The sequence below is a fragment of the Chiloscyllium punctatum genome, chromosome 9 (genome assembly GCF_047496795.1).
Source record: "Chiloscyllium punctatum isolate Juve2018m chromosome 9, sChiPun1.3, whole genome shotgun sequence".
In the NCBI taxonomy this organism is placed as follows: domain Eukaryota; kingdom Metazoa; phylum Chordata; class Chondrichthyes; order Orectolobiformes; family Hemiscylliidae; genus Chiloscyllium; species Chiloscyllium punctatum.
Genome location: NC_092747.1, coordinates 25847583 through 25872223, shown reverse-complemented (window position 1 = coordinate 25872223; position 24641 = coordinate 25847583). Strand labels below are relative to the sequence as shown.

The 24641-nt window shown below is 40.0% G+C and overlaps 1 protein-coding gene across 3 annotated transcripts in view; it reads right to left on the bottom strand.

Moving 5' to 3' along the window:
* Positions 1 to 24641, bottom strand: part of fam168a (family with sequence similarity 168 member A) — a 116069-nt gene that overhangs the window by 11343 nt on the left and 80085 nt on the right. For all 3 annotated transcript variants that reach the window (XM_072577076.1, XM_072577078.1, XM_072577077.1), the window contains 3 exons: positions 19314 to 19456; positions 12102 to 12276; positions 9543 to 9673 (listed from right to left, as the gene is read on the bottom strand). In XM_072577076.1, coding sequence (XP_072433177.1) covers positions 9561 to 9673; positions 12102 to 12276; positions 19314 to 19456 — 431 coding nt within the window. In that variant the 3' untranslated portion in view covers positions 9543 to 9560. The remainder of the gene's footprint in view (positions 1 to 9542; positions 9674 to 12101; positions 12277 to 19313; positions 19457 to 24641) is intronic.

Genomic DNA, 24641 nt, shown 5'->3' with positions numbered 1-24641 from the left:
ATGGGTGGCTCTCATTCTTATCAAGGTGAAACAACAAAAACACTAAGTTCATGGGATGGCATTGTGCTTAAAACTAGTAGTATTGCACAGATATATTTAATTTGCTTTTGTTTCACTATTGTCACCAAGTACAATAATCAATGAATACATTAACTTGCAATGTATTTATCAATAGAAATAAACTCAATAACGTTCCACAAGTTATAGCAGGGCAAGTATATATGTAGACAGACAAAATCAAATCACAATTTAAAATGGCATACACAAGTTATTTTTCTCAATTTTCAAGCTGTAAAAATGGGTGGTTCAAAGAAATTGAAGCACAATCTCTATACAACTCTATAAATGCAGAATGTAATTGTGTTTCATGAAAAATCCCATTCCAGAAGTTAAATTTATATTTTGTTAGCAATAATAAATAGATTTAGTAATTCACAGTCATACCAGTCAGACAGCATGGAAACAGACCCCTCAGTCCAACGCGTCCATGCCAACCAGATTTCCTAAACTGGTCCCATTTGCAGTGTTTAGCCCATTTACCCCTAAACCTTTACTATTCATGTAGCTGTTCACATGTCTTTCAAAAGTTGTAATTGTACTCGCCACTTCCTCTAACAGTTTGTTCCATATATGCACCCTCTGCACCAAAACGTTGTCCCCTCAGGTTCCTTTTAAATCTTTCCCCTCTCACCTTTAATCTATGCACTCTAGTTTTGGACTCCGCAATTCTGGGGAAAAGACCTTAGCTATTTCACAATATCTATGCTTCTCAAGATTTTATAAACCTCTAAGGTCAACCTTCAGCCTTGTGTAGGGAAAAAAGTTCCAGCTTATCCAGCGTCTCCTTATAACTCAAACCCTTCAGTCTCAGGTAATATAGTTGTAAATCCTTTGTGCACCTTTTCCAGTTTAATAACATCCTTCTTATGGCAGGGCAACCAGAATTTATGCAGTACTCCAAAAAGTGGCCTCGCCAATGCCGTAACATGACGGCCTAACACCAATATTCAATGCTCTAACCAATGAAGGCAAGTGTGTAAAATGTCTTTTCACTACCCCAGCTACCTGTGAAACTATGTACCTGCCCTCTTGGTCTCTTTGTTCAACAACACTGCCTTAGGCACTACCATTAACTGTGTAAGTCCTGCCTGGTTTGTCTTACCAAAATGCAACACCTTGCATTTATCCAAGTTAAATTCAATCTGCCATTCCTCAGCCCATTGGCCCACCTGGTCAAGATCACGTTGTACTGATTAGATTAGATTACATTACACTACAGTGTGGAAACAGACCCTTCGGCCCAACAAGTCCACACCGACCCGCCGAAGCACAACCCACCCATACCCCTACATTTACCCCTTACCTAACAACACGGGCAATTTAGCGTGGCCAATTTACCTGACCTGCACATCTTTGGACTGTGGGAGGAAACCGGAGCACCCGGAGGAAACCCATGCCGACACGGGGAGAACGTGCAAACTCCACACAGTCAGTCGCCTGGCGCTGTGAGGCACCATCGTGCCGCCCACATTGTATTCTTAGATAACCTTTTTTTTTAGATTAGATTACTTACAGTGTGGAAACAGGCCCTTCGGCCCAACAAGTCCACACCGCCCCACCGAAGCGTAACCCACCCATACCCCTACATCTACATCTACATCTACTCCTTACCTAACACTACGGGCAATTTAGCATGGCCAATTCACCTGACCTGCACATCTTTGGACTGTGGGAGGAAACCGGAGCACCCGGAGGAAACCCACGCAGACACGGGGAGAATGTGCAAACTCCACACAGTGCAAACCTTCTTCACTGTTCATTATACTTCGAATTTTGGTGTCATCCGCAAACTTACTAACCATACCTCCTATATTTTAATCCAAATCGTTTATACAAATGACGAACAACAGTGGACCCTGCACTGATCCTTGCGGCACACTGCTGATCACAGGTTTCCAGTCCTAACAACAACGCTCTACCATCACCCTCTGAATCCTACTGTCAAGCCAATTTTATATCCAATTGGCTAGCTCTCCTGGATCCCATGTGATCTAATCTTACTAACCAGTCTACCATGCTGAACCTTATTGAAAGCCTTGCTAAAGTCCATGGTAGTGCCTACAGCTCTGTCTTCATGCATTTTCTTGGTCACTGCCTCAAAAAGCGCCAAGTTTGAGAGAAATATTCTCTCTCCCCACAAAGCCAATCATTCACACAAGGTGTCTTTATAACTAATGCTAGTAAGCAAATCTCCTTTTACATTACTGAGAGCAAATCCTCATTTGTGGAACATATTCCCTTCACAGGGGTGTCTTTACAGTTAAAATGACATTGTTATTAGTTAGATCTATAAAAATCTTTAATTCAAATTTAGGGTGAAAAACATTTGAGAGAAATAAATGGAGAAACTGGGATAAACTGTCTCAAGCAGCAAGATCATTAAGCCACCATATTTACACTATCCATGAGAGAAAACAGGCTTATATTTTAACTCCGTAAAACTGGAAAGCAACTTCAAGTTTTCAAAAAATTCAAAGCTTTTTCATAAGTATCATTTTACATGGGGAGGCAATAGCCTAGTGGCATTATCGCTGGACTGTTAATCTAGAGACCTAGGTAATGTTCTGGGGGCCTGGGTTCAAATCCTGCCATGGTAGAATTCAATAAAAATCAGGAATTAAAAGTCTAATGACAACTTAACTGTCAAAAAAAAAATCTGGTTCACTAGTTTCCTTTAGGGAAGGAACTAGCAATCCTTACCCAGTCTGGCCTACCAACTCTAAAGCCATAGCAACGTGACTAACTCTTAACTGGCCTCTCGCAACTAGAAATGGACAATAAATGCTGGCCCAGCCAGAAATGCCTGCATTCCGTGAAAGAAAAAAAAAAATGATATGGCAGACAGCAAATAACGAAGACTGCATCCGGATCAGGAAGATTTGTATCTTTTATATACACATCCCAGTAGACAAAATGTATATCAATGCAGCATAGGCAGGGAATCCGTGAATGGATTTAACAAAATAATGCAATGCATTGATCATGGATTAAGGACTTTCATGTTGTTGTTGAAAACCAGTTCAATGATCAGTTTAGTGCTAAAATGCAAAATAAAAAGGGAAATACGATCATGCTTCGGGGCAAAATATGAAACAAACACACATTATTGGTTATACTTGCATACGTAACAGTACAGAACACTGTACTACAGCAAAATTACAGTGCTTTTTTAGAGGCTGCATTAAAGATTATCAGAGCCAGGAAAAATAGAATTTCCATTTCTGCTGAAACGAGAAATCATTTTTAACTCTGCTGTGGGCAATTAAGTAGATTGTTGGGCATTTGACCCATTTGTGTTGCATATCTGGTTAGACAAGTTAAACATCAAGATTTTGCAGGTTAAGCCCAATGATTTTCCCAGTCCCAAATTTTACGTTCTTGAAGAAAATCTGAAATATTTTTAGCACTGTGAATATAAGGGAACTTTCTCAAGAGTTTCGTTTTTCCAAACTTAATTCTGGCTACATTAAAAATACACTGCAGGGGTAAGGGGGTAACAAAAGATATTTGGCCAGTAGAAATTGATCTTATACATATTCAGAAATAATTGTGTGAAATGAGATAAGGAGCAAAACAGTTGACAAGGAATATCCTACATTCAAGCCTGAAGTGAATGGGCTCGTCAGAAACTTGCTAAAACCAAAATGCTAATGTATGATAAAATTAAGTTAAAAATTACATTTTACATCCACACAACACTTCAGCTTCAACTGAGCAGAGAGAAGCAGGAAGTAATAGGATATAGTGAGACCCAGATTGAGGGCCCAGCTCTTGAGCCTCAACTGAGGAGAAAGAGAGGCAAGTCACTAACAGAATATGTGGAGGATCAGGATCAGGGTCAGGGTCCCAGCAGAGGCCAGGGAGCCAGCAAAGGAATATACGGAGGTCCAGGATTGGGGCCTAGCAGAACAAGGGGAGCTAGTGAGGGGATATTTAAAAGGGAGTCCTGGTTTAACAAGTGCAGCTCCACGGCACTGCTGATAATGAAAACAATTTAAACAGTGACATCACAGGAAAGTGGTATGCTGAGTTGTTCGAAATTATTTTTTGAAAGAATGGATGAACTAATGGCACAATGGTTAGCACTGCTGCCTCACAGCGGCAGAGACCAGAGTTCAGTTCCCGCCTCAGGTGACTGTGTGTGGAGTTTGCACATTCTCCCTGTGTTTGCGTGGGTTTCCTCTGGGTGCTCCGGTTTCCTCCCACAGTCCAAAAATGTGCAGGTTGGATGAATTGGCTGAGCTAAATTGCCCATCGTATTAGGTGAAGGGGTAAATGTAGGAGAATGGGGTCTGGGTGGGTTGCGCTTCCGAGGGTCGGTGTGAATTTGTTGGGCAGAAGGGCCTGTTTTCACACTGTATCTAGTCTAATCTAATCTAAATAAAAGAAAGTCAGGGCCAATATAATAAAGAAATAGAAGTCAGCAAAGTAGGAAGAGATAAATAAAATTAGTGCAAGGAAAGTTAGTAGCATTCTTACATAAGCATTCTTTTCAAAAACAAGGGATTAACTAAGGGGCTCAAGAGAAGTTGTGGCACAGAAGTCACATCTGCTCCTCCTGTGCTAAGTGGCAAATCATGGAAGCTTCAGTTGTCCTTGGTAATATGTCCAGCTGCAGCTACGGGCTAACCACAGTGTGGAGCTGGAGCTGTGGGTGAATTCACTGTGAAGCATCCCCAATGTGGAGCATGTTGTGGATAGCACATTCAGTGAGATGGTCACACTGCAGCTGAAGGCTGAACAAGCAGAAAGACATGGGTGACCATCAGGCACAGTACAGGAAGGCAGGTAGTGCAGGAGTCCCTTGTGGCCTTCCCCCCCCCCCCCCCCCTCCACTTTCAACAGATATATCGTTTTGGAGACAGTTGGCAAAGATTATGGTGTAGAGAAAAGCAGTAGGAGCTGACTTCATGGCACCATGAGTGGATCTACAGCACAAGAGAGGAGAAAGGACAACAGCAGGACTATAGTGGTAGGAGTTTCAACTGTAAGGGGAACAGACAGGCATTTCTGCAGCCACAAGAGAGACCACTATGTTGCCTCTTCAATGCCAGGATCGGTGATGTCACTGAATGTCTGCAGGACATTCTGAAGGGGAAGGACAAACAGATAGGGATCATGATGCTTATCGGTACCAATGACATATGTAGAAAAAGGCATGTCGTCCTGCAAGTAGAATTTGAGGGGCTAGGAATTAGGTTAAAAACAGAAACCAAAAGGTTTAATTTCTGGATTCATTCTGCTGTCACATGCCAGTGAGCATAGAAATAAGAGGTTAGTCAGATGAATGAGTGGCTGGAAAAATGGTACAGGGCGAGGGATCACAAAATGTTAGCAATGGGGAGATGAATGGCCAAATTAGAGGAGACAGCAAATGAGTCAATGTAGCATAGAAAATGTAGGCCTTTTGCGGCACAGGAAGCCTGGCAAGGTTGGATGGTATTTAATTTAATGCAAGGAATCAAACAAACAAAGCAGATGAGTTGAGGGCACAAATTAGAACATAGGGGCATAAAGTCAATGAGACGTAATTAAGAGTGGAGCATTATTGGTAACTCAATATCCCAAGTTCTTCAGGCGAGATAGGGAAATTGGGAAAAGAGGAGATGTCGCAGCATTGATTAGAAAATATATTACAGCAGTAAGGAGGGATTAAAACTTAAAAGAATCTGCAAACAAAGCCATGTGGATAGAACATACAAATCAAAGAGGAACATTCACATTGCTGGAAGTCTATTACAGGTCACCCAACAGTCTGGGAGAAATAGAACAGCAGATATGGAGGCAAGTTTCAGGGAAGATTAAAAGTAATAGGGAAGTGGCAGTACTGAATTTTAACTTGCCCAACATTAACTGGAGTCATCATTGCATTAAAGGTTCACTAGGAAACAGAATTCTTAAAAAGCATCCAGGAAATCCTACTTAGTCAGTACACTGAAGGCCATACAAGAGAGGAAGCTGTCCTTGAATTACTTTAATGGTAATGAAGGTGGACAAATGGTTGAAGTATCAATGGGGGAACATTTTGCAGAGAGTGATCATAACTCCATTAGATTCAAGACTGTTATGGAAAAGATGATGGATGGGTCTGAAAAGCTGAGGAAAGCTGATTTTAATAAGATTAGGTATGAGTTGGCCAGAGTTGACTGGGAACGGATATCTTTTGGGAAACCCATGTCAGAACAGTTGGATGCATTCAAGGAGGAAGTATGGAATGTATAGGGCCAACATTTTCCAATAAAGATAATGGGTGCGACCAAAAAGTTTAGGAACCCCTGGATATTGAGAGATATCCAATCTTGGATAAAGAGAAAAAAGGGAGGCTTATGATACCAAGGGCTCAAAACAGAAGCCTAGAAGAGTGCAGAATGAGCAAGGGGAACCTTGAAGAGGGATGATGACGACAGCAAAAAGTAGCATGAAAAAATAATGGCAGGTAAAATAAAGGAAAATCTAAAGTTATTTTAGAAGTACATTCAAAGTAAAATGATAACTAGGAAAAGGTGAGGACCCATTAAGGACCACAATTCCAATTTGCGTGCAAATTAAGAAATCAGCATAGAAAGAGAGGAGGTCCTGAGTAGTCTGGGGCCGGAAGAAATACATCCCAGATTTTTCAGTGGGGCATGGGAAGAAATAAGGGACTCTAGCAATAATAATCATTCCGCTGGCCAAAGGAGATCAGCTGGATGACAGTCAATGTGTTACTATTATTCAAAAAGGTAGCATGGGATAAACAAAGAAACTACAAGCCAATCAGGCTAAAATCAATGGTGGGGAAATTATTGGAAGTAATCCTGAGGGACAGAATAAATCTGCACTTAGGGAGGTAGGAATTAATCAAGAACAGCCAACATGGCTTTGCTAAAGGGTCATGCCTTAGCATCTTCACTGAATTTTTCGAAGAAGTGACAAGGTATGTTGATGACGGCAATGCCTTTAGCATAGCCTACTTGGACATCGGCAAAGCCTTTGATAAGGTTGTAGCAGCAAATTACTGCAAATGTTGGAATCTGTACTGAAAACAACAAAAGTTGGAGAACACAGTGAGTCAGACAGCATCTATGGAGAGAAAGAGCGCAAACTGATGTTTCAAGTCTAGATGACTCTTCATCAGAGCTCTGAAGAAGTCATCTAGACTCAAAACATTAGCCTGCTCTCTCCCTCTCTCCATGGTTGCTGTCTGAACCATTGTGATTTCCAGCATTTGTTGTTTTCAGTCACTTTTGATAAGATTCCTCATGGGAGACTGACATGGAAAGTAAGATCCCACAGAATTAAAGGAAATTTGGCTAATTGGATCTAGAATTGTCTGAGTGGCAGAAAATTGAGGGTGATAGTCAAGGCGTTGGAGAGACTTGGAGCCTGCAGCCAGTGGAGTTCCACGGGGATCAATGTTGGGCCCCTTGCTGTTTATGGTACAAATGATTTAGACTTGAATGTCGGACGTTTGATCAGTTGATTCATAAATGAAATGAAAATTGGTGCGGTCGTAAATAATGAGGAGAATAGCCTTAGATTACAGGAGGATATAGATAGGCTGGTCAGATGGACTGATCAGTGGCAAATAGAATTCAATCCAGACAAGTGTGAGGTGATGCACATGAGCAGGACAAACAAATATATAGGGAATACAGGATGAACATTAGGATCCTGGGAAGCACCAAGGATCAGACAGGCCTTGTTGTGCATGTTCACCAGTCTCTTAAGATGATCAACGAGGATAAAAGTGGTCATGAATGAATGAGATACTTGCCTTTATTAGCCAAGACAGTGTGTTTAAGAGCAGGGAAGTTATGCTGGAACTGTATAAAAAAGGTTATTATGGTCATATTAGAGTTATGTGCACAATTCTAGATTCCACATTATAGAGGGTATGTGAAAGCACTGCAGAAGGTACAAAGGAGATTTACCTGGATGTTCCGTGGGCCAGGGAGTGTTAGTTATGATAGTCTAGGGTTATTTACTTGGAGCAGATAAGACTGAAGGAAAGACATACAAAACATACAAAATTATGAGGGGCACAGATAGGATCGACAGGAGGAACATTTTCCCTTGGGGGAGGGATCAATGACCAGAGACATACATTTAAAGTAAAAGGCTGGAGGTTTAGAGCAAATTTAAGGAAACACCTTTTTACAGACTGTGGTGGGAATCTGGAACTCAGTAAGAGTGGTAGAGATAGCAACCCTCAAAATTGTAATAGTATTTAGATGTACACTTACTATGCCATATCATATAAGGCAATGGACCAAATGCTGGAAAATGCGGTGGTTGTTTTTGACTGGCATATACTCAATGGGCTGATGGGTCTTTTTTCTGTGCTGCAGTCTGCTATGACTTTCTAAGATATGAATTTACTAATTACTGAAAATCAATTTTCACAACTTGAGTATGTTACATTTATGAGAAAGTGAGGACTGCAGATGCTGGAGATCAGAGCTGAAAATGTGTTGCTGGAAAAGCGCAGGTCAGGCAGCATCCAAGGAGCAGGAGGATCGATGTTTCGGGCATGAGCCCTTCTTCAGGAATGAGGAAAGTGTGCCAAGCAGGCTAAGATAAAAGGTAGGGAGGAGGGACTTGGGGGAGGGGCGTTGGAAATGCGATAGGTGGAAGGAGGTTAGGGTGACGGTGGGGCGGAGAGGTCAGGAAGAAGATTGCAGGTTAGGAAGGTGGTGCTGAGTTCGAGGGTTGGGACTGAGACAAGGTGGGGGGAGGGGAAATGAGGTAACTGGAGAAATCTGAGTTCATCCCTTGTTGTTGGAGGGTTCCTAGGCGGAAGATGAGGCGTTCTTCCTCCAGCCATCGTGTTGCTATGGTCTGGCGATGGAGGAGTCCAAGGACCTGCATGTCCTTGGTGGAGTGGGAGGGGAGTTGAAGTGTTGAGCCATGGGGTGGTTGGGTTGGTTGGTCCAGGTGTCCCAGAGGTGTTCTCTGAAACCCAACAACCTTGTGGCTCAACACCAATTCATCCTCCCACTCCACCAAGGACACGCAGGTCCTTGGACTCCTCCATTGCCAGACCATAGTTACACGATGGCTGGAGGAAGAGTGCCTCATCTTCCGCCTAGGAACCCTCCAACCATAAGGGATGAACTCAGATTTCTCCAGTTTCCTCATTTCCCCATCTCCCACCTTGTCTCAGTCCCAACCCTCGAACTCAGCACTACCTTCCGAACCTGCAATCTTCTCCCTGACCTCTCCGTCCCCACCCCCACTCTGGCCTATCACCCTCACCTTAACCTCCTTCCACCTATTGCATTTCCAACGCCCCGCCCCCAAGTTCCTCCTCCCTACCTTTTATCTTAGCCTGCTTGGCACACTTTCCTCATTCCTGAAGAAGGGCTCATGCCCGAAACGTCGATTCTCCTGCTCCTTGGATGCTGCCTGACCTGCTGCGCTTTTCCAGCAACACATTTTCAGCTATGTTACATTTATATACACATCAGTCAAATACTCACTAACATTGTGGCTTTACTTACATGAGTTGGTTTGGAAATTTACCAATGTGGAGGTACATAGCTATATGCAGGTGTTCCTTGAGTCCTGTATGTTGGCACAGAAACAGGATGTGGTCCTAGTTGGGTGTGTTGTGGCGTGGTCAGCAGAGTCCCTTGAGAGGCAGGGGAGATAAAATCTTCAGATTAGTACAGACATTTATTTGAACAACTTTGTTTCTGTACAGAAGAAAAAAATTGTGAACCTTTTAAAACAGATGCTGCACTACTTTAATATACGACTTTATCCTTCCCACATTCACTTTAGATATACCACAGAAGATAATAAGGACATTCAGCAATTCTTGTTTCAAACTGTACAGCACATAAATAGTTCTTTTCGCAGAACATTCAAGATCAAATGATTTCCCTCAAGCATGTACTCTAATGGTTTTCAAATTTCACTGTCATTAAGGTGCTTCTCAAGGTAGATAAGTGATTTAGAAAAAAAGAGGCTATTTAGATGTATTCACCTTGTCATTTTCTTGACCTGTTAATCCTTCCCAAGTTGGTGCTATGCCTGCTTTCTCCTGTCACAACTGACTAAACTAGTTGTAGGGAACTTGAACACCATCCTCCAAGTACTTTGCTTAAGCTAAAGTTCTTACTAAGATGTTAAGAGACCTTGCCTTTCGTCTGATTCTCTTTGTTGCACTTGTTAGAGTCGGAATAGACCAGCCTAAATTTGTGCTCACTTTATAACAACCATTCATTTAAAGCAATGAACTGCACAAGAAGAAATATGGGATACTTGAAGAATCTGATGAAACACCAAATAAATGCAAGTACTTCTATTTTTCTTTCACTTACTGATCAGCAAATGATTGGGGGTTAAGCACACAATTGGAGAATATTAAATGATTGCAATTAAAAACAAATGATGGTAACTTCACTAAATGGTTGACCATTAATGTGCAAGCTTAGATGAGCATGTTAGCACAATAAATCACCAGTGTAACAGCAACTACAAAAAGGGAATCCAAAAGTCTTCCATAAGTGTATAAACAGTAAAAGGATGCTAAGAATAACAAAGTCGATTAGAGCGCAAAAAGTGATTTACGCATAAAAGCAGGGAATATTACTATGGTATGAATACTTTACCCTTGGAAGATAATGTTCAGGTCACGGTGAAAGATATAGTTCAGACACTAGAAGGGTTTGAAATTGATATGGCGGAGGTGATGAATAGATTGTTGGTACTTAAAATAAGGTAGCAGAATTGGACGAAATGATTCCTAAGGAGAGTGAGTGGAAAGCGCAAGTACAGTGTCTGTTCTTCCTCAGACGACTCAGGAAATTTGGTACGTTCATAAGGACTCATCAACTTCTACAGATGCACTAATGACAGTATACTGCTCGGGTACATAATAGCCTATATGGCACCTGCTGTGCCCAGCACCGTAAAAAAAACTACATAAGGTGGTATGCACAGCCCAGACGATCACGTAAGCCAACCTTCCATCCATGGACTCCATTTACACGGTTCACTGCTGCAGGAAAGCTGCCAATATTAAAGACCTATCAAACTCAGTAATGATCTCCTACAACCTCTTCTGTAATGCAGAACAGACAGAAGCCTGAACACACGCACCATCAGGTTAAGAAACAGCTTATTCCCAGGTTGTATTAGATTGATGAATGGACACTCTAGCTTCAAATAATGCTGCTCTTTGTAACGCTGACCTCATCTAGCACACATCCTGTTCAAGGTAACTTGTGTGTCTCTAAGTCATTTCGATCTATATATCATTACTCACAATGATCTGCTTGCACTGCTTGTAAACAAAGCTTTACACTGTACCTCGGAACACATGACAATAAATAAAAAATCAATCAATAATTTTCCAATCTTTCTTTGAATCAAGGGTGCTGCCAGATGTAAGTTAACTGGCAAAAGAAGCAATGGTGACACGAGGAAGTATCCTTTCGTATTTGAATCACTCAATGCTACTAAGTATCTCAGTGTGAACAGTGTCAGTTGAAGTTTTTCGAAAGGAATTGCATCACTATGTGAAAAGAGAAATAAAAATTCCAGTGCTGAAGAGGAAAATGAGAAAGACACTAGATTATTGAATTATTTAGAAACAAGCCTAGATTTCAGAAGTGTCTCCGTTACAGAAATCCATGCAGTGGGAAACTGCAGTATAACTAGTTGAGGCAATTTAGATATTAACTGAAATTCTGCAGATTTATAGGTAATCGCTTTCAGCAGCTAGATTAAATATATTGAAAAGTGTACACCATGAAATAAAATATTGGCAAATTTAGAAGTTCTGACAACATCTGTGGAGACACAAACAGTAAACATATCAGATTGCCAATCCTTTGACAGATGAGTTGTGAAGGTCATGTTGGATCATAAAAAATGAAGAAACCTCAAAATGTTTCAATTTTCAGGTAGCCACTTTGCCATATTATAAATCCTCGTGGTACTTTCATCTCCAGAGAGAAGGGATTGACTGATATTTGCACATCAAGTGACATAAAGAGAAATTGTTATAGCAATGCATACACTTACAAATGAAACTATTAAGCATGATATACCTGCTGTCATTGCCATGGTAGTCCCAGCAACCATTCCCATAGCCATCCCATTGGTCCGTGGAGCAGGGACAGAAGTTGGGTAGATAGCAGGTTGAATGCTATTGGGTTGCACCACTGTGGTATGATGGATTACATGAGGCTGTGCTGCATACACAGGCTGTGTATAATACGCCCCCTGCTTAAAAGAATATCAAGAGATCAGCTGAAATCCTATGGCAACATTTGACTAGAAGTGCATGTCATACCTCCAAAAAAAAAAACACTTATTGGCTCAAAACACAGCATCAAGTCGACAATGCTTTACCAAAAATACTACAGAACTCAAATGGCCTAACACCACCAGAAAACAAATCAGTGCAATTCAATAAATAAAATAATGGCCAGTTTTGTCAGTGAAGGCTGCAATCGAAGATTGTCAAAAAAATTTTGTTGAATAAATGCACACAGAAACAAAAACTTAAGTGACTTTTTCAGTTATACAGCTGTACGTTGGTTAATTCTGAATCCTTGTTTCTCTTGTCAAACACTACTTAAGATATTGTAAATCTGAATAACACAAACTAGGCCAAGTTCTCACTTGCCTTTTACAGGTGCTTTGCTTTTTGTAGTTTCTACCTTGTCTTACTTTTAGATCCCAGTCAAGAACCTATCAAGGTCTGTTAAAAGTTTATTGTCAAAAATACAGCTAGAAAGATCTATTGATGCAAACAAGTTAGCACAAGATCCAAGTGGCACAATGATGACTGCCGGGTCGACTTCTTTTAATCATTTATATAAGAGGTACAGTTAGTAAGTTTGCAGATGACACCGAACTTGGAGGTGCAGTGGACAGTAAAGACAGTAAAGTAATCGAAGTACCTCCGATTACAATGGGATCTTGATCAGATGGGCCAATGGGCTGAGAAGTGGCAAATGGTGTTTAATTTAGATAAATGAGAGGTGCTGCATTTTGGGAAAGCAAATCTTAGTAGGACTTATATACTTAATGGTAAGGTCCTAGGGAGCGTTGCTGAACAAAGAGACCTTGGAGTGCAGGTTCATAGCTCCTTGAAAGTTGAGTTGCAGCTAGATAGAATAGTGAAGAAGGCGTTTAGTATGCTTTCTTTTATTGGTCAGAGTATTGAGTAGAGGAGTTGGGAGGTCATGTTGTGGCTGTACAAGACAATGGTTAGGCCACTGTTGGAATCTTGCGTGTAATTCTGGTTTCCTTCCTATCGGAAAGATGTTGCGAAACTTGAAAGAGTTCAGAAAAGATTTACAAGGATGTTGCCAGGGTTGGAGGAATTGAGCTGTAGGGAGAGGCTGAACAGGCTGGGGCTGTTTTACCTGGAGCACTGGAGGCTGAGGGGTGACCTTATAGAGGTTTACAAAATTATGAGGGGCATGGATAGGATAAATAGACAAAGTCTTTTCCCTGGGGTGGAGGAGTCCAGAACTAGAGGGCATAGGTTTAGGGTGAAAGGGGAAAAGACATAAAAGAGACTTAAGAGGCAACTTTTTCACGCAGAGGGTGGTACATTTATGGAATGAGCTGCCAGAGGAAGTGATTGAGGCTGGTACAATTGTAACACTTAAAAGGCATCTGGATGGGTATATGAATAGGAAAGGTTTGGAGGGATATGGGCTGGGTGCTGGCAGGTGGGACTAGATTGGGTTGGGATATCCGGTCGGCATGGACAAGTTGGTCCGAAAGGGTCTATTTCCATGCTGTACGTCTCTATGACTTAATTTTCCTTTGTTTAAAAATCACAACACCAGGTTATAGTCCAACAGGTTTAATTGGAAGCACACTAGCTTTCGGAGCGGCGCTCCTTCATCAGGTGGTAGTGGAGGGCTCAATCCTAACAGAATTTATAGCAAAAATTTACAGTGTGATGTAACTGAAATGATAGATTGAAAAAGTGATTGTCTGTTAAGCCTCTCATCTGTTAGAATACCATGATAGTTTCACTTCTTTCAATTGTAAATTACAAAACCTTTTTTTAACAAAGGTTGCATTCTTGGGTTAGCTGTTAACAATGGTGATAGCTAGACAATATGTTGAAGGTGTTGCCCCCCCCACCCCGTGTTCTCTGCCTATGCCATTATGTTTAGATTGATTCTAATCTAAAAAGTGAGATAATGGAGTTTTACATGAATTCATGCAGTTTTTGAGCAAAGTACAATGTAACCCTGCAAGTATAAATTCACCCCACAAAATATATGCATGCATATGGGTCTTTATCTGTGTGTGTGGCTCTGTCTGGTTGGGGGTTGGGAGTGTGAGAAAGTCTGTGAGGGGGTGCATGTGAGGGGGTGTGAGCGCGCGTGTGCGCACGCGCGTGTGGTGCAATGGTGGTCACCTGTAACGTGACAAGAACCAAAGGTCCCGGTTGAGGAAGATGCTCTGCACTCACTACATACACTTTCTCACACTCACAACCCCCAACCCAGACAGACAGACAAAGACCCACATGCACACACACATTTTGTGGGGGAATTTGTACTTGCAGGGTTACATTGTACTTTGCTCAAAAACTGCATGAATTCATGTAAAACTCCGTTATCTCACTTTTTAGATTAGAATCAATCTAAGCATCATGACATAGACAGAGAACACAGGGGGTAAACACCTTCGACATATTGTCTAGCTATCACAGCTAACCCGAGAATGCAACTTTTTAAAAAAAAGGTTTTGTGATTTACACATGAAAGAAGTGAAACTATTACAGTATTCTAACAGATGAGAGGCTGAACAGACAATCAGCTTTTCAATGTATAATTTCATTTACATCATACTGTAAATTTTTGCTATAAATTCTGTGTGTTAGGATTGAGCCCTCCACTACCACCTGATGAAGAAGTGACGCTCTGAAAGCTAGTGTGCTTCCAATTAAACCTGTTGGAATACCCTGGTGTTATGTGATTTTTAACTTTGTATACCCCAGTCCAACACTGGCATCTCCAATTCATTTTCCTTTGGCATTGCCCAAATCGTCACAGCTATCCATTTGGCAAGATACCTTTAACTGCTGGCATGAAGAGAATCACTTTCCAATGGTACTAATCAAAGAGTCACTGATTACAACTTTTTCTCGAAAATGGTGACTACAGAACACAACAAAAAACGAAAAACCATTGAGCCCAACACATCTGTGACGGATGATCTCATCCCACAGTTCAACTTGCTGCCCATACTTTTGAATATTTTGTCCATGGAATATCAGCATCAGTGGTTCGGCCAGTATTTATTACTCATCCTTACTTGTAGAAATAACGGTAGCAAAGAACTGCCTTTTTAAGTTGTAGGGACACCCACACTGTTGTAAGAGGAGAATTCTGGGTCTTAGCACTAAAAGTAAAGAAGCGGCAATGCAGCTCCAGGCCAGGATGCTGTGACACTTGAAGGGAAGCTTGTAAGTGATGGTGTTCTCATACATCTACTGCCCTTGCCCTACTAGGCAGTAGAAGTCAGAGCCATGGAGGGTGCAGTCTAAGAATCTTTGAGTTGCTGCAGTGAATCATGCAGGTAGACACCACTGCCACTATTCATTAGTGGATTTAGACTATAGACATAGGAGCAGAAAGGGTGCCAGTCAGTGCATTGGGTGCCAATCAAGTGGGATGTGCTGGATGATTTTAAGCTGGAGTGTTATTAGAGTTGCAGCCATATAGGCAAGTAGACAGTATTGCATCATACTTTTCACTTGTCTCCTGAAGACATTTGGGCAAGGATTATGGAATCAGAAAGAGAAATCAATCGCTACAGAATTCTTAAGCTATGAGCAGCTCTTTCAGACAATGGAATTCACATAGATCACCCAATTCAGTTTCTGGTTAACGGTAACCCCAAGAATTTGATGAATGAGGTATTTAGTAATGGTTGATGGCATTGAATGTCAAGGAGTGATGATTAGATTCTCTTTTGTCAGAGATGGTCATTATTTGGCAATTGTGTAACAAATGCCAATGGCCTCATATCAACTCAAGTCTGCATTTTCTCTAGCTCTTGCTGCAGCTGGACATGGACTGCTTGAATATCCAAGGAATAATGAATGATGCCAAACCTGATGCAATCTGCAGCAAACAACCTCACTTTTGACCTCATGGTGGAAGGAAGGTGATTGATGGAGCAGCTGAAAACAGTTGAGCAGGGACCCTACACTGAGATACTCCTGCAGTGATGCCCTGGGGCTGAGATGATTGACCTCCAACACAAACCATTTTCTTTCTTGTTAAGTACAAATTCAACTAGGGGAGACATTTCCCCATAATTTACCTTGACTCCACTATTATCACTGGAACTCCTTGATGCAATACTCGGTCAAATACTGCTTTGATGTCAAAAGCAATTGCATTCACCTCACTTTGGGACTTCACCTCTTTTGCCCATGTTTGGACCAAGGCGAGACAGAAGTCAAAAAGTGAATGGCATTGGAGGAATCCAAACTGAATGTCAGCGAGCCAAGTGATTGCTGAACAACCACTGCTTAATAGTTCCGTCAATGACCCCTTCCATCACTTTCCGGATGAGATTAAACGGACAGGGAAGTAATTAGCCATATTAGATTTTTCCTGCTTTCATTTTGCTGGGTTGACATCAATCTTGTTGCTGTACTGGAACAGTTTTATGAACTGTATGGCAAATTCTGCAGCACCAGTCTTTGGTAATACTGTCATAATATGCCAGGACCCATAAACCTTTGCAGCAACCAGTGCCATCAGATTGTTTTTTGGATATTATATGGACTGAATCAAATTGGCCAAAGACTGGCATCTGGGATGGTAGGGACCTCAGAAGATGCAGAGATGGTTCATTCATTTGGTACTTCTAGCTGTAGATTGTTGTAAATGCTTCAGCCTTGACTTTTGCATGGAGATGCTAGACATCCCCCATCATTAAGGGTGGTGATGTGTGGAACTTCTCCTTCTATCAGTTGTTTAATTGTCCACCTCCATTCTGAATGTGGCTCCACAAGGTCTGAAAGTGATCAACTGAAACCACTAACAAAAATTAAGGTCATTTGGTTCCATCACCTCCACGAAAACAACTTATCATCTAATTAACTATATAATTCCAATACTGGTCTTACACACGTTTAATCCTCCACAATAAAAATGCCAACATATCCTATCCCACAGTGATATTAACGGTCTCCCAAATTCCTAATGCATTAGTTTTCATACTATAATAGAACCATAATGAACAGAACTAGGTCCACACCGACTTTCGGCAAAAAGAACAGACATGCTCCCACTGTCTTTTTTCAACACAACCTTGAAATATTCTTCTCTTCAGATTAGTTTTGAAAACTCCAATTGAATCAGTCACCACCACAGTTGCAAGCAGTGCATTCTAGTTCCTAACCACTCAGTGCATTAAAAGAAATTCATGTGCATTGTAGCATTTTTCAACTACCTAAAATCTACGTTCTCTGGTTTGCATATCCTGCAGAAATGCAAACTGTTTCTCCCAGTCTAATCTGTCCAGACCTCTCAGGACTTTGAATACTTTTAAAGCATCATTTTTTAATGTCTAATTCTCAAAAGGAGAACAGCCCTAGCATTTCCGATCAATGTTCCTCACCTCTGGAACCATTCTCACAAAACTTTCCTGCAGTGTCTCCAATGCTTTTGCATCTTTCCTGAAGTATGACACTCAATTAGACAATACTGCAGATGAGGTCAAACTAGTTTCTTAAATCAGTTTAGCTTTCATGCTCTTCTCCTTTCTGGCCCTATTTGTGAAGGCAAAGATCTAGTATGCTACATTATTTCTATACCCATACCCTTTGGTCCCTGCTTATCCATGTCCTTTAGCATTGTAATCTTCCATTCTTCTACTTCCAACCAAAACAGTTAACGTCCATTCCAGTCAAGCCCACATTTTCTCAGAAGTGCATTCCTATTTTCCTCAGAGTTCAATACTTCCAAGTGTTGTTTTGTGCGCCAATTCTGAAATTGGGCCCTTCACACCCAAATTGACATCATTAGTACAGATCAACAAAAGCAAAAGCCTGAAATGCCCAATCCTGGGGAATTGTATAATTGTGTGCAAATGTCCAACTTCTTTCAGTTCAAAAAGCAACCATTTGCTGCTACTGTTTCCATTACTCAGCCAACTTTGTAAATGTGCTGCCACTGTCCCTTTCATTTCACTAAGTGCTATGTAACAGGTTCGTCAACACGTCTTTTGGAAGTCCACGTACACTCCATCAACCCTCTTCGAAGAAATCAAATCGGAGATCATAGGCATCAATATTTAAGTTGATTTAGAGCTGCCATTATGTTAATACTACATAATAAAAACAGGGCAATTAAAGAGATTCAGTTATTCATTTCAACGTGTCGGAATGTTGGCGATACACAAAACCCACTTGCAACTAAAGTAAATAGAAGATGGACTAATCATAAAGTGACAAAGTTACATTTAATAATTCACATTCATGTGTGCGATATAGAGCGAATTTTGGGATACCAGGAAGATGTTCAAGAAACTGCAGGACAAAAGGAGACAAGACTGAATAATAGGCCAGATTTAGAGAAACAGAGCTCAACAAATGGTTGTTGTTGAAAGGTACAGATAGAGAATGATAAAAATGCTAATGAAAGAGACCGAAGGAAAGCAAGAGCAGCAGACAGAATGAAAGGGAGAGTAGAGCCACCCCAAACATAACGTAATTACCAACAAACATGTCCACTATATAAATACACACCTTTTAGCACAGCACCTATTACCAACCATGAACTGAGGATATATGCACTGTTTCATCAATTTTATCATAAAATAGGGTGGCTCAGTGGTTAGCACTGGGCTCACAGTGCTAGAGGCCAGAGTTTGATTCCAGCCTTGGGCGACTGTGGAGTTTGCACATTCTCTCCATGTCTGCGTGGGTTTCCTCTGAGTGCTCTGGTTTCCTCCCACAGTCCAAAGATGTGTAGGTTAGGTGAACTGGCCATGCTAAATTGTCCATAGTGTTCAGGGATGTGTAGGTTAAGGATATTAGTCACGGGAAACATAGGATAGGGAAATGCATCTGGTTGGGATGCTCTTTGGAGGACTTGCTGGGCCAATGGCCTATTTACACACTGTAGGGATTCTATGATGATGATTCTATGATATTATAACAGATCTACATCAAGCATGGCAAAATTGTCATTATTCTCTCATGCAAATATGAAGGTTCATCCAATCCTTTGGATTTCTGCACTTCCATTTGGTATAATATTTACCTGAGCATACAGATTCTGCTGTGGATAGGCACTTCTAATAGGATACATGGCAGTCTGGTAAGGGTTCGGAGATGGAGAATAAGGGGGAGGTGCACCATTACTCTGAGTAGGTGCTACCTTGTAAGGGGTTCCTCCAGTGTACCCTAGAAAAGATAAAAACATAATTAAAATTACTAGAAAGTTATCAATAAAAACCTTTTCTAAAACAGGTATTCTAAAATAACTACAATGGGGATGGTTTTAAAGTTAAATTTAGTATATTTCCAAAGCACTCAGTTCATATCTTCTCAACTACCATTATTCAATTCAAATCATAGGATTCCTCGGTTTTGTTAAAAAAAAATCATTAGAACTTCAAGTAAATAGTAGCAGAGTTTCAATTTGTAGCATGAATTCAGAAATCAAAATCTAAAAGGTCAACATATAAACAGCAACCACCCATTAAACTTAAAATAATAAAAACTTAACAGTAATAGATACATTTCATAATTAACTAATGGAAAGCATGCAGCAACATTTCTACTCATTCCAAAGGATGCTGTCGCACACAACTTTAGCATATTTTAGATAACTGCTGACACATCATTTGATTAGGAACATTAATGGTCCAGAGGTTACTAGTGCAATATGTCTTAGTGAACTAGGTTTCAGATTTGTTTTCTCCATCACCAATAACTGCACCTTCTTCTCCACCCTAGACTTCAATTTGGAGGTTTTGTTGTTGCAAGTTACTGAAAGTGTTAGGGAGATGGTGGCGCTCTGATAATGTTACTGGACTAGCAATCTTGTTAAGATTATAAGGACATTGATTCAAATCCTACCATGCAAATGATGGAATCTAAATTCTATCAATAATAAAAATCTGGTATTGAAAAAAAAAACAGCATTGACCACAGAACTATCAACTGTTGTAAAAACTTAGGTGGTTCACAGAAAGACCTTTAAGGATAGAAATCTATCATTAGCTAGTCTAGTCTACTTATGATCCCAGACCAATAGCATTGTGGCTGAAAGCGGCACCTGAGAAATGGAGGTATTTTAGAACGGTTAAGAAAAAGGTTACCTCAGTGTAAAGAGTTTAGTTTAAAAGTTCCAGAACAGATTTGTTTTGTTCAAACCTTGAAGGGATTATGTGAAGTTAAGAAAATCCATATTCAGTTGTACAACAAATCAAGGAAAAGGCAATCATTCTCATGACCGGGGATTTAAACCACAGTTAAGTAAAACTATATAGGATAGAGAAGGGAACTCTCTCTGGTGTTTAAGTACTATTATGGAATACAGTTGGGATTAATAGGACAGTATTTTGCCATGAGTTTCAACACCTTTAAATCTGTATTTTATGTTAATAGTTTGGTTTATTCTATTTACCTTCATTTCTTTTGCATAATAAACTTATGATGTTAAATCCCACTCTGCAGTACTGAGTCTGTTTTAGTGAAAGACCACCTTGTTAAAACCAAATCAAAAATAAAATATGATCCATCATGTCAGATTTCTATCTGGGATACGATTTGACAGTTAACTTCAGTTGGAATCATAACACTTGATTAGAGAAAACCTGAGACTAAAAGGGGAAAAAAAAATTGAAGAGATAGAGTTCAGAGAATGATTCTGATCCTAATGAAGGATTTGATTTAACTTGAAACCTGTATTTTGTGCCTAAATTTAGAGGGGGTAGAGTTGAAGACATTTCACCTCATTTGAAGATATAGCTGTGAAGCTGAAGTGGTCAAAAGATGTTTGGTAAGTGTGTAATGATAGGTTCAACTATGGACAGGCATACCACTTTGCCAGAAGAACAATCTACAGACCATGAATCAGTCAAAATAGCAAAACTCAATGCATAACAGCTTATCTCTGAAGCTTATTAATTAAAGTTTAAGACTGTAAGAAAGAAACCTAATCAGAAGTTTGCAGAATTTCCAAGAAAGAAAATGCTGTGGGAACAATAATTTTGATCACTGAAGTTGGAAAAAAAAAATTGAGAATGAGAGATAAATCATGAATATAGAAGAATTCCAAAATAATATTCTAATAAACCTAAAGACGCACTTAAATGAGTGTAAAAGTATGAAATATCAGAAGCGACAGTTTTGGTGGCTACCAACGATATCTCATGGGAAAATGATCATATGGGAACCACAAAGGAATTTGGAATAGGATGAAACCAGAGGATTTAGAGGTTATTTGCTTTATTGAATAAGCAGAAGGATACCAAACTGATAAAAGGCTAGGAAGTGATGTAAAGTAAACATGTTTCAATCGTAATAAAACTGGACGATTAAAGCTAATTCCTGTTAACTAACTGGAGACCAAATTGCTGTATTAGGAACACCCAAGGAATCCCCCGAAAAGACACAGGTAGTAAAACTGTAACAGTGCTACAGGTAGAGAGAATTCCCATAGAAACCACTAGGAAGGGAAAAATGCTCACGACAGATAAGATAATATTTCCTTACTTATTGAGAGAATCAGATCATTAAATATTTTATTTCAAAAGGAGATACTTTCTTATTCTTCTAATCAAGGGACAAACAGATATATACATTTAGAGACACTGGAGGAGGTCTGTTGCTGATGACGACAATGTGGGTGGGTGCTAATGAATGAATGAATGAATGAAAAAAAATTGGAAATATCCAAACATGTTATAAATCTCATCTTATAGAGGTGGATTAAAGAATGACAAGACCATAAGATGCAAGAGTAGAAGTAGGCCATTCAGCCCACTGAGACTGCTCTGCCAAAAGCAACCAGAGCTTGTCTGGAATAGTAAGCAGAGAGGTTGTAGCTGGAATAGTGCAACAAACCCCTACAGATGAAATTAATTTTATTTTAAGGAATGATACGGCTGGTTCAAAAGCATTGGTCTTGCAGAATGTGTCAGAAGTAGTAAAAGAAAATGAGACTCTACAGGAGGGAATTCCTGGATTGTTTTCCGACTGTTGTGACCAGATCTCAAACCAATAAAATTAGGCAAGAGGAATTAAATTGAACAGGGAGATGACTTGAAAATTTAGTTATCTAACACGATTTTGAAAAACCTAAGCAAAAAAGAAGGCAAAGAGAATGACGCTGACATATTTAGCCCATTTTCATTAACAGAAATACAACAAATGGTTCCTGATTTGAGACAGCTGCAAAGATCCTCCTCAAATTAAATCAGCACCATTATCCAGGTGCCGTTAATTAAAAGACAAACTAAATGAACAAAGACCACCTCAAAGCATTCAATGAGGAATGAGGAATGGGCAGTTGGCAGATCCATGTGAATATTCTAACAATTCTAATGAGTTGCTCAGGAAAATCGTATATTAAGAAATAGGTCATATTAAGAAAACTGCAAAAGCATTTTTATTGGCCACAATTACATAAAGATGTGGTCAAATTTTGCCAGACATGCCATTCCTTTCAGGTAGTAGGGAAACTCCATAAATTAAACATGCATCTCTAACCTCAATAACTGCTTTCAAAGGAACATTTAGCAGCATCTTAAGAGATTTTATAATATTCCTATCTAATACCGGGAATAGCAACGAATATCTATTAACTATCATGGATGTTTCAATGAGATTCCCTGAAGCAGTGCCTTTGGGAAAAATTACAGCTAAGGAATGGTAGTTGGAACTTTGCTCAATTTTCCAAGAAAAAAAATGAATTATCTAAAGAAGTGCAAGCAAATCATAGTTCAAATATCAATCACAACTTTTGAATAGAATAATGAATAGTATATAAACAGAACAGTTCAACTTATCCTCAATCTCAAGCACCACTGGAAAAATGGTAAACATTAAGCAGCTTATTGTCAGGAATGTCCTGGTGACTAGAATAAATTGCTTGCTATGCGAGATGCACCTAATATGTTCGCAGGATTCAGCCCTTTTGAACTGATATATTGACACTAGTGTTTCAACATATCCACATGTTGAACTTTTAAATTTGTTTCTTTATTTTTCTACTTTGTACCTAGCTACATTTGTACACCAGAACTGCAAAAAGAGGAAGAAGAACACCTATACAAGGTATTTGCCAAAAATGGATTCCCCCGCAATTTCATCAACAGATGCCTGAATTTTACACTTTTCACTGTCCACATGTACTTTGGTACACAGGATAAAATCTAACTCTAGTTCTATTGTTGAATTAGGTCGCAAAAAATCTCAGACTTGCACGGGCTTTATTTAGTTTAACTTTTCCTTCTGGCCCCTTTCCTTATCCAGAAGTCCATACTCCCTACTGACAAAGAACTTCCTCTTATGTTTTCTAGTTAACCTGTTCAGGGAAGTTATTACACACCTCTGAAGGAGCTGGAACTGTTTACCTTGATAAGGCTAAACCTTGGAATTTTATTGTTAGAGATTATTAGTTTTTCTGCCTCTGGGGACCCCTTAAAAGCAAGATTCACTGGATCTTATCAAAGTAAACAAAAACTCAATGTAGTGAGTATCCTAACTGAAGCTGGGGAAAAATAAATTCAGTGTGTCATGTTAATATGTTAAAGCAATAGCCTGACAAGAATGATACCTAAAACCAAAGTATATTTTACAGTGGTGAAAGAAGTGGAGTGTGAAATAAAAATCAGAATTGTAGAATGAATTGGAAATTTAAAATTCAAATATCAACCCTTCAGTAATTAAGTTGGATAATGTAGAAGAGAAGTTAGACTGAATATTACACAATCTCCCAGAAAAATGAAAATGAGTCACAATTCATTACAAAAATGTGAAAAAGGTAATGGCAAATTCCACTGACTAATAGACCCAAAGCAATATTAGCTGTTGTATCATGGAATGTACTTTCTCAAGGTAATGTCATGGTATTTGGAATAAAAAACATACCAGCAACTTATGAATATTTATCAATTTGATCGTCAAAGGATTATGCAACTAGTTATCTACATAATGACTTAACTGCTGTTGTGGTTCTGTTCGCCGAGCTGGGAATTTGTGTTGCAAACGTTTCGTCCCCTGTCGAGGTGACATCCTCAGTGCATGGGAGCCTCCTGTGAAATGCTTCTGTGATGTTTCCTCCGGCATTTATAGTGGCTTGTCTCTGCCGCTTCTGGTTGCCAGTTCCAGCTGTCCGCTGCAGTGGCTGGTATATTGGGTCCAGGTTGATGTGTTTGTTGATACAATCTGTGGAAGAGTGCCATGCCTCGAGGAATTCCCTGGCTGTTCTCTGCTTGGCTTGCCCTATAATAGTAGTGTTGTCCCAGTTGAATTCATGTTGCTTGTCATCTGTGTGTGTGGCTACTAAGGATAGCTGGTCGTGTCGTTTCGTGGCTAGTTGGTGTTCATGGATGCGGATCGTTAGCTGTCTTCCTGT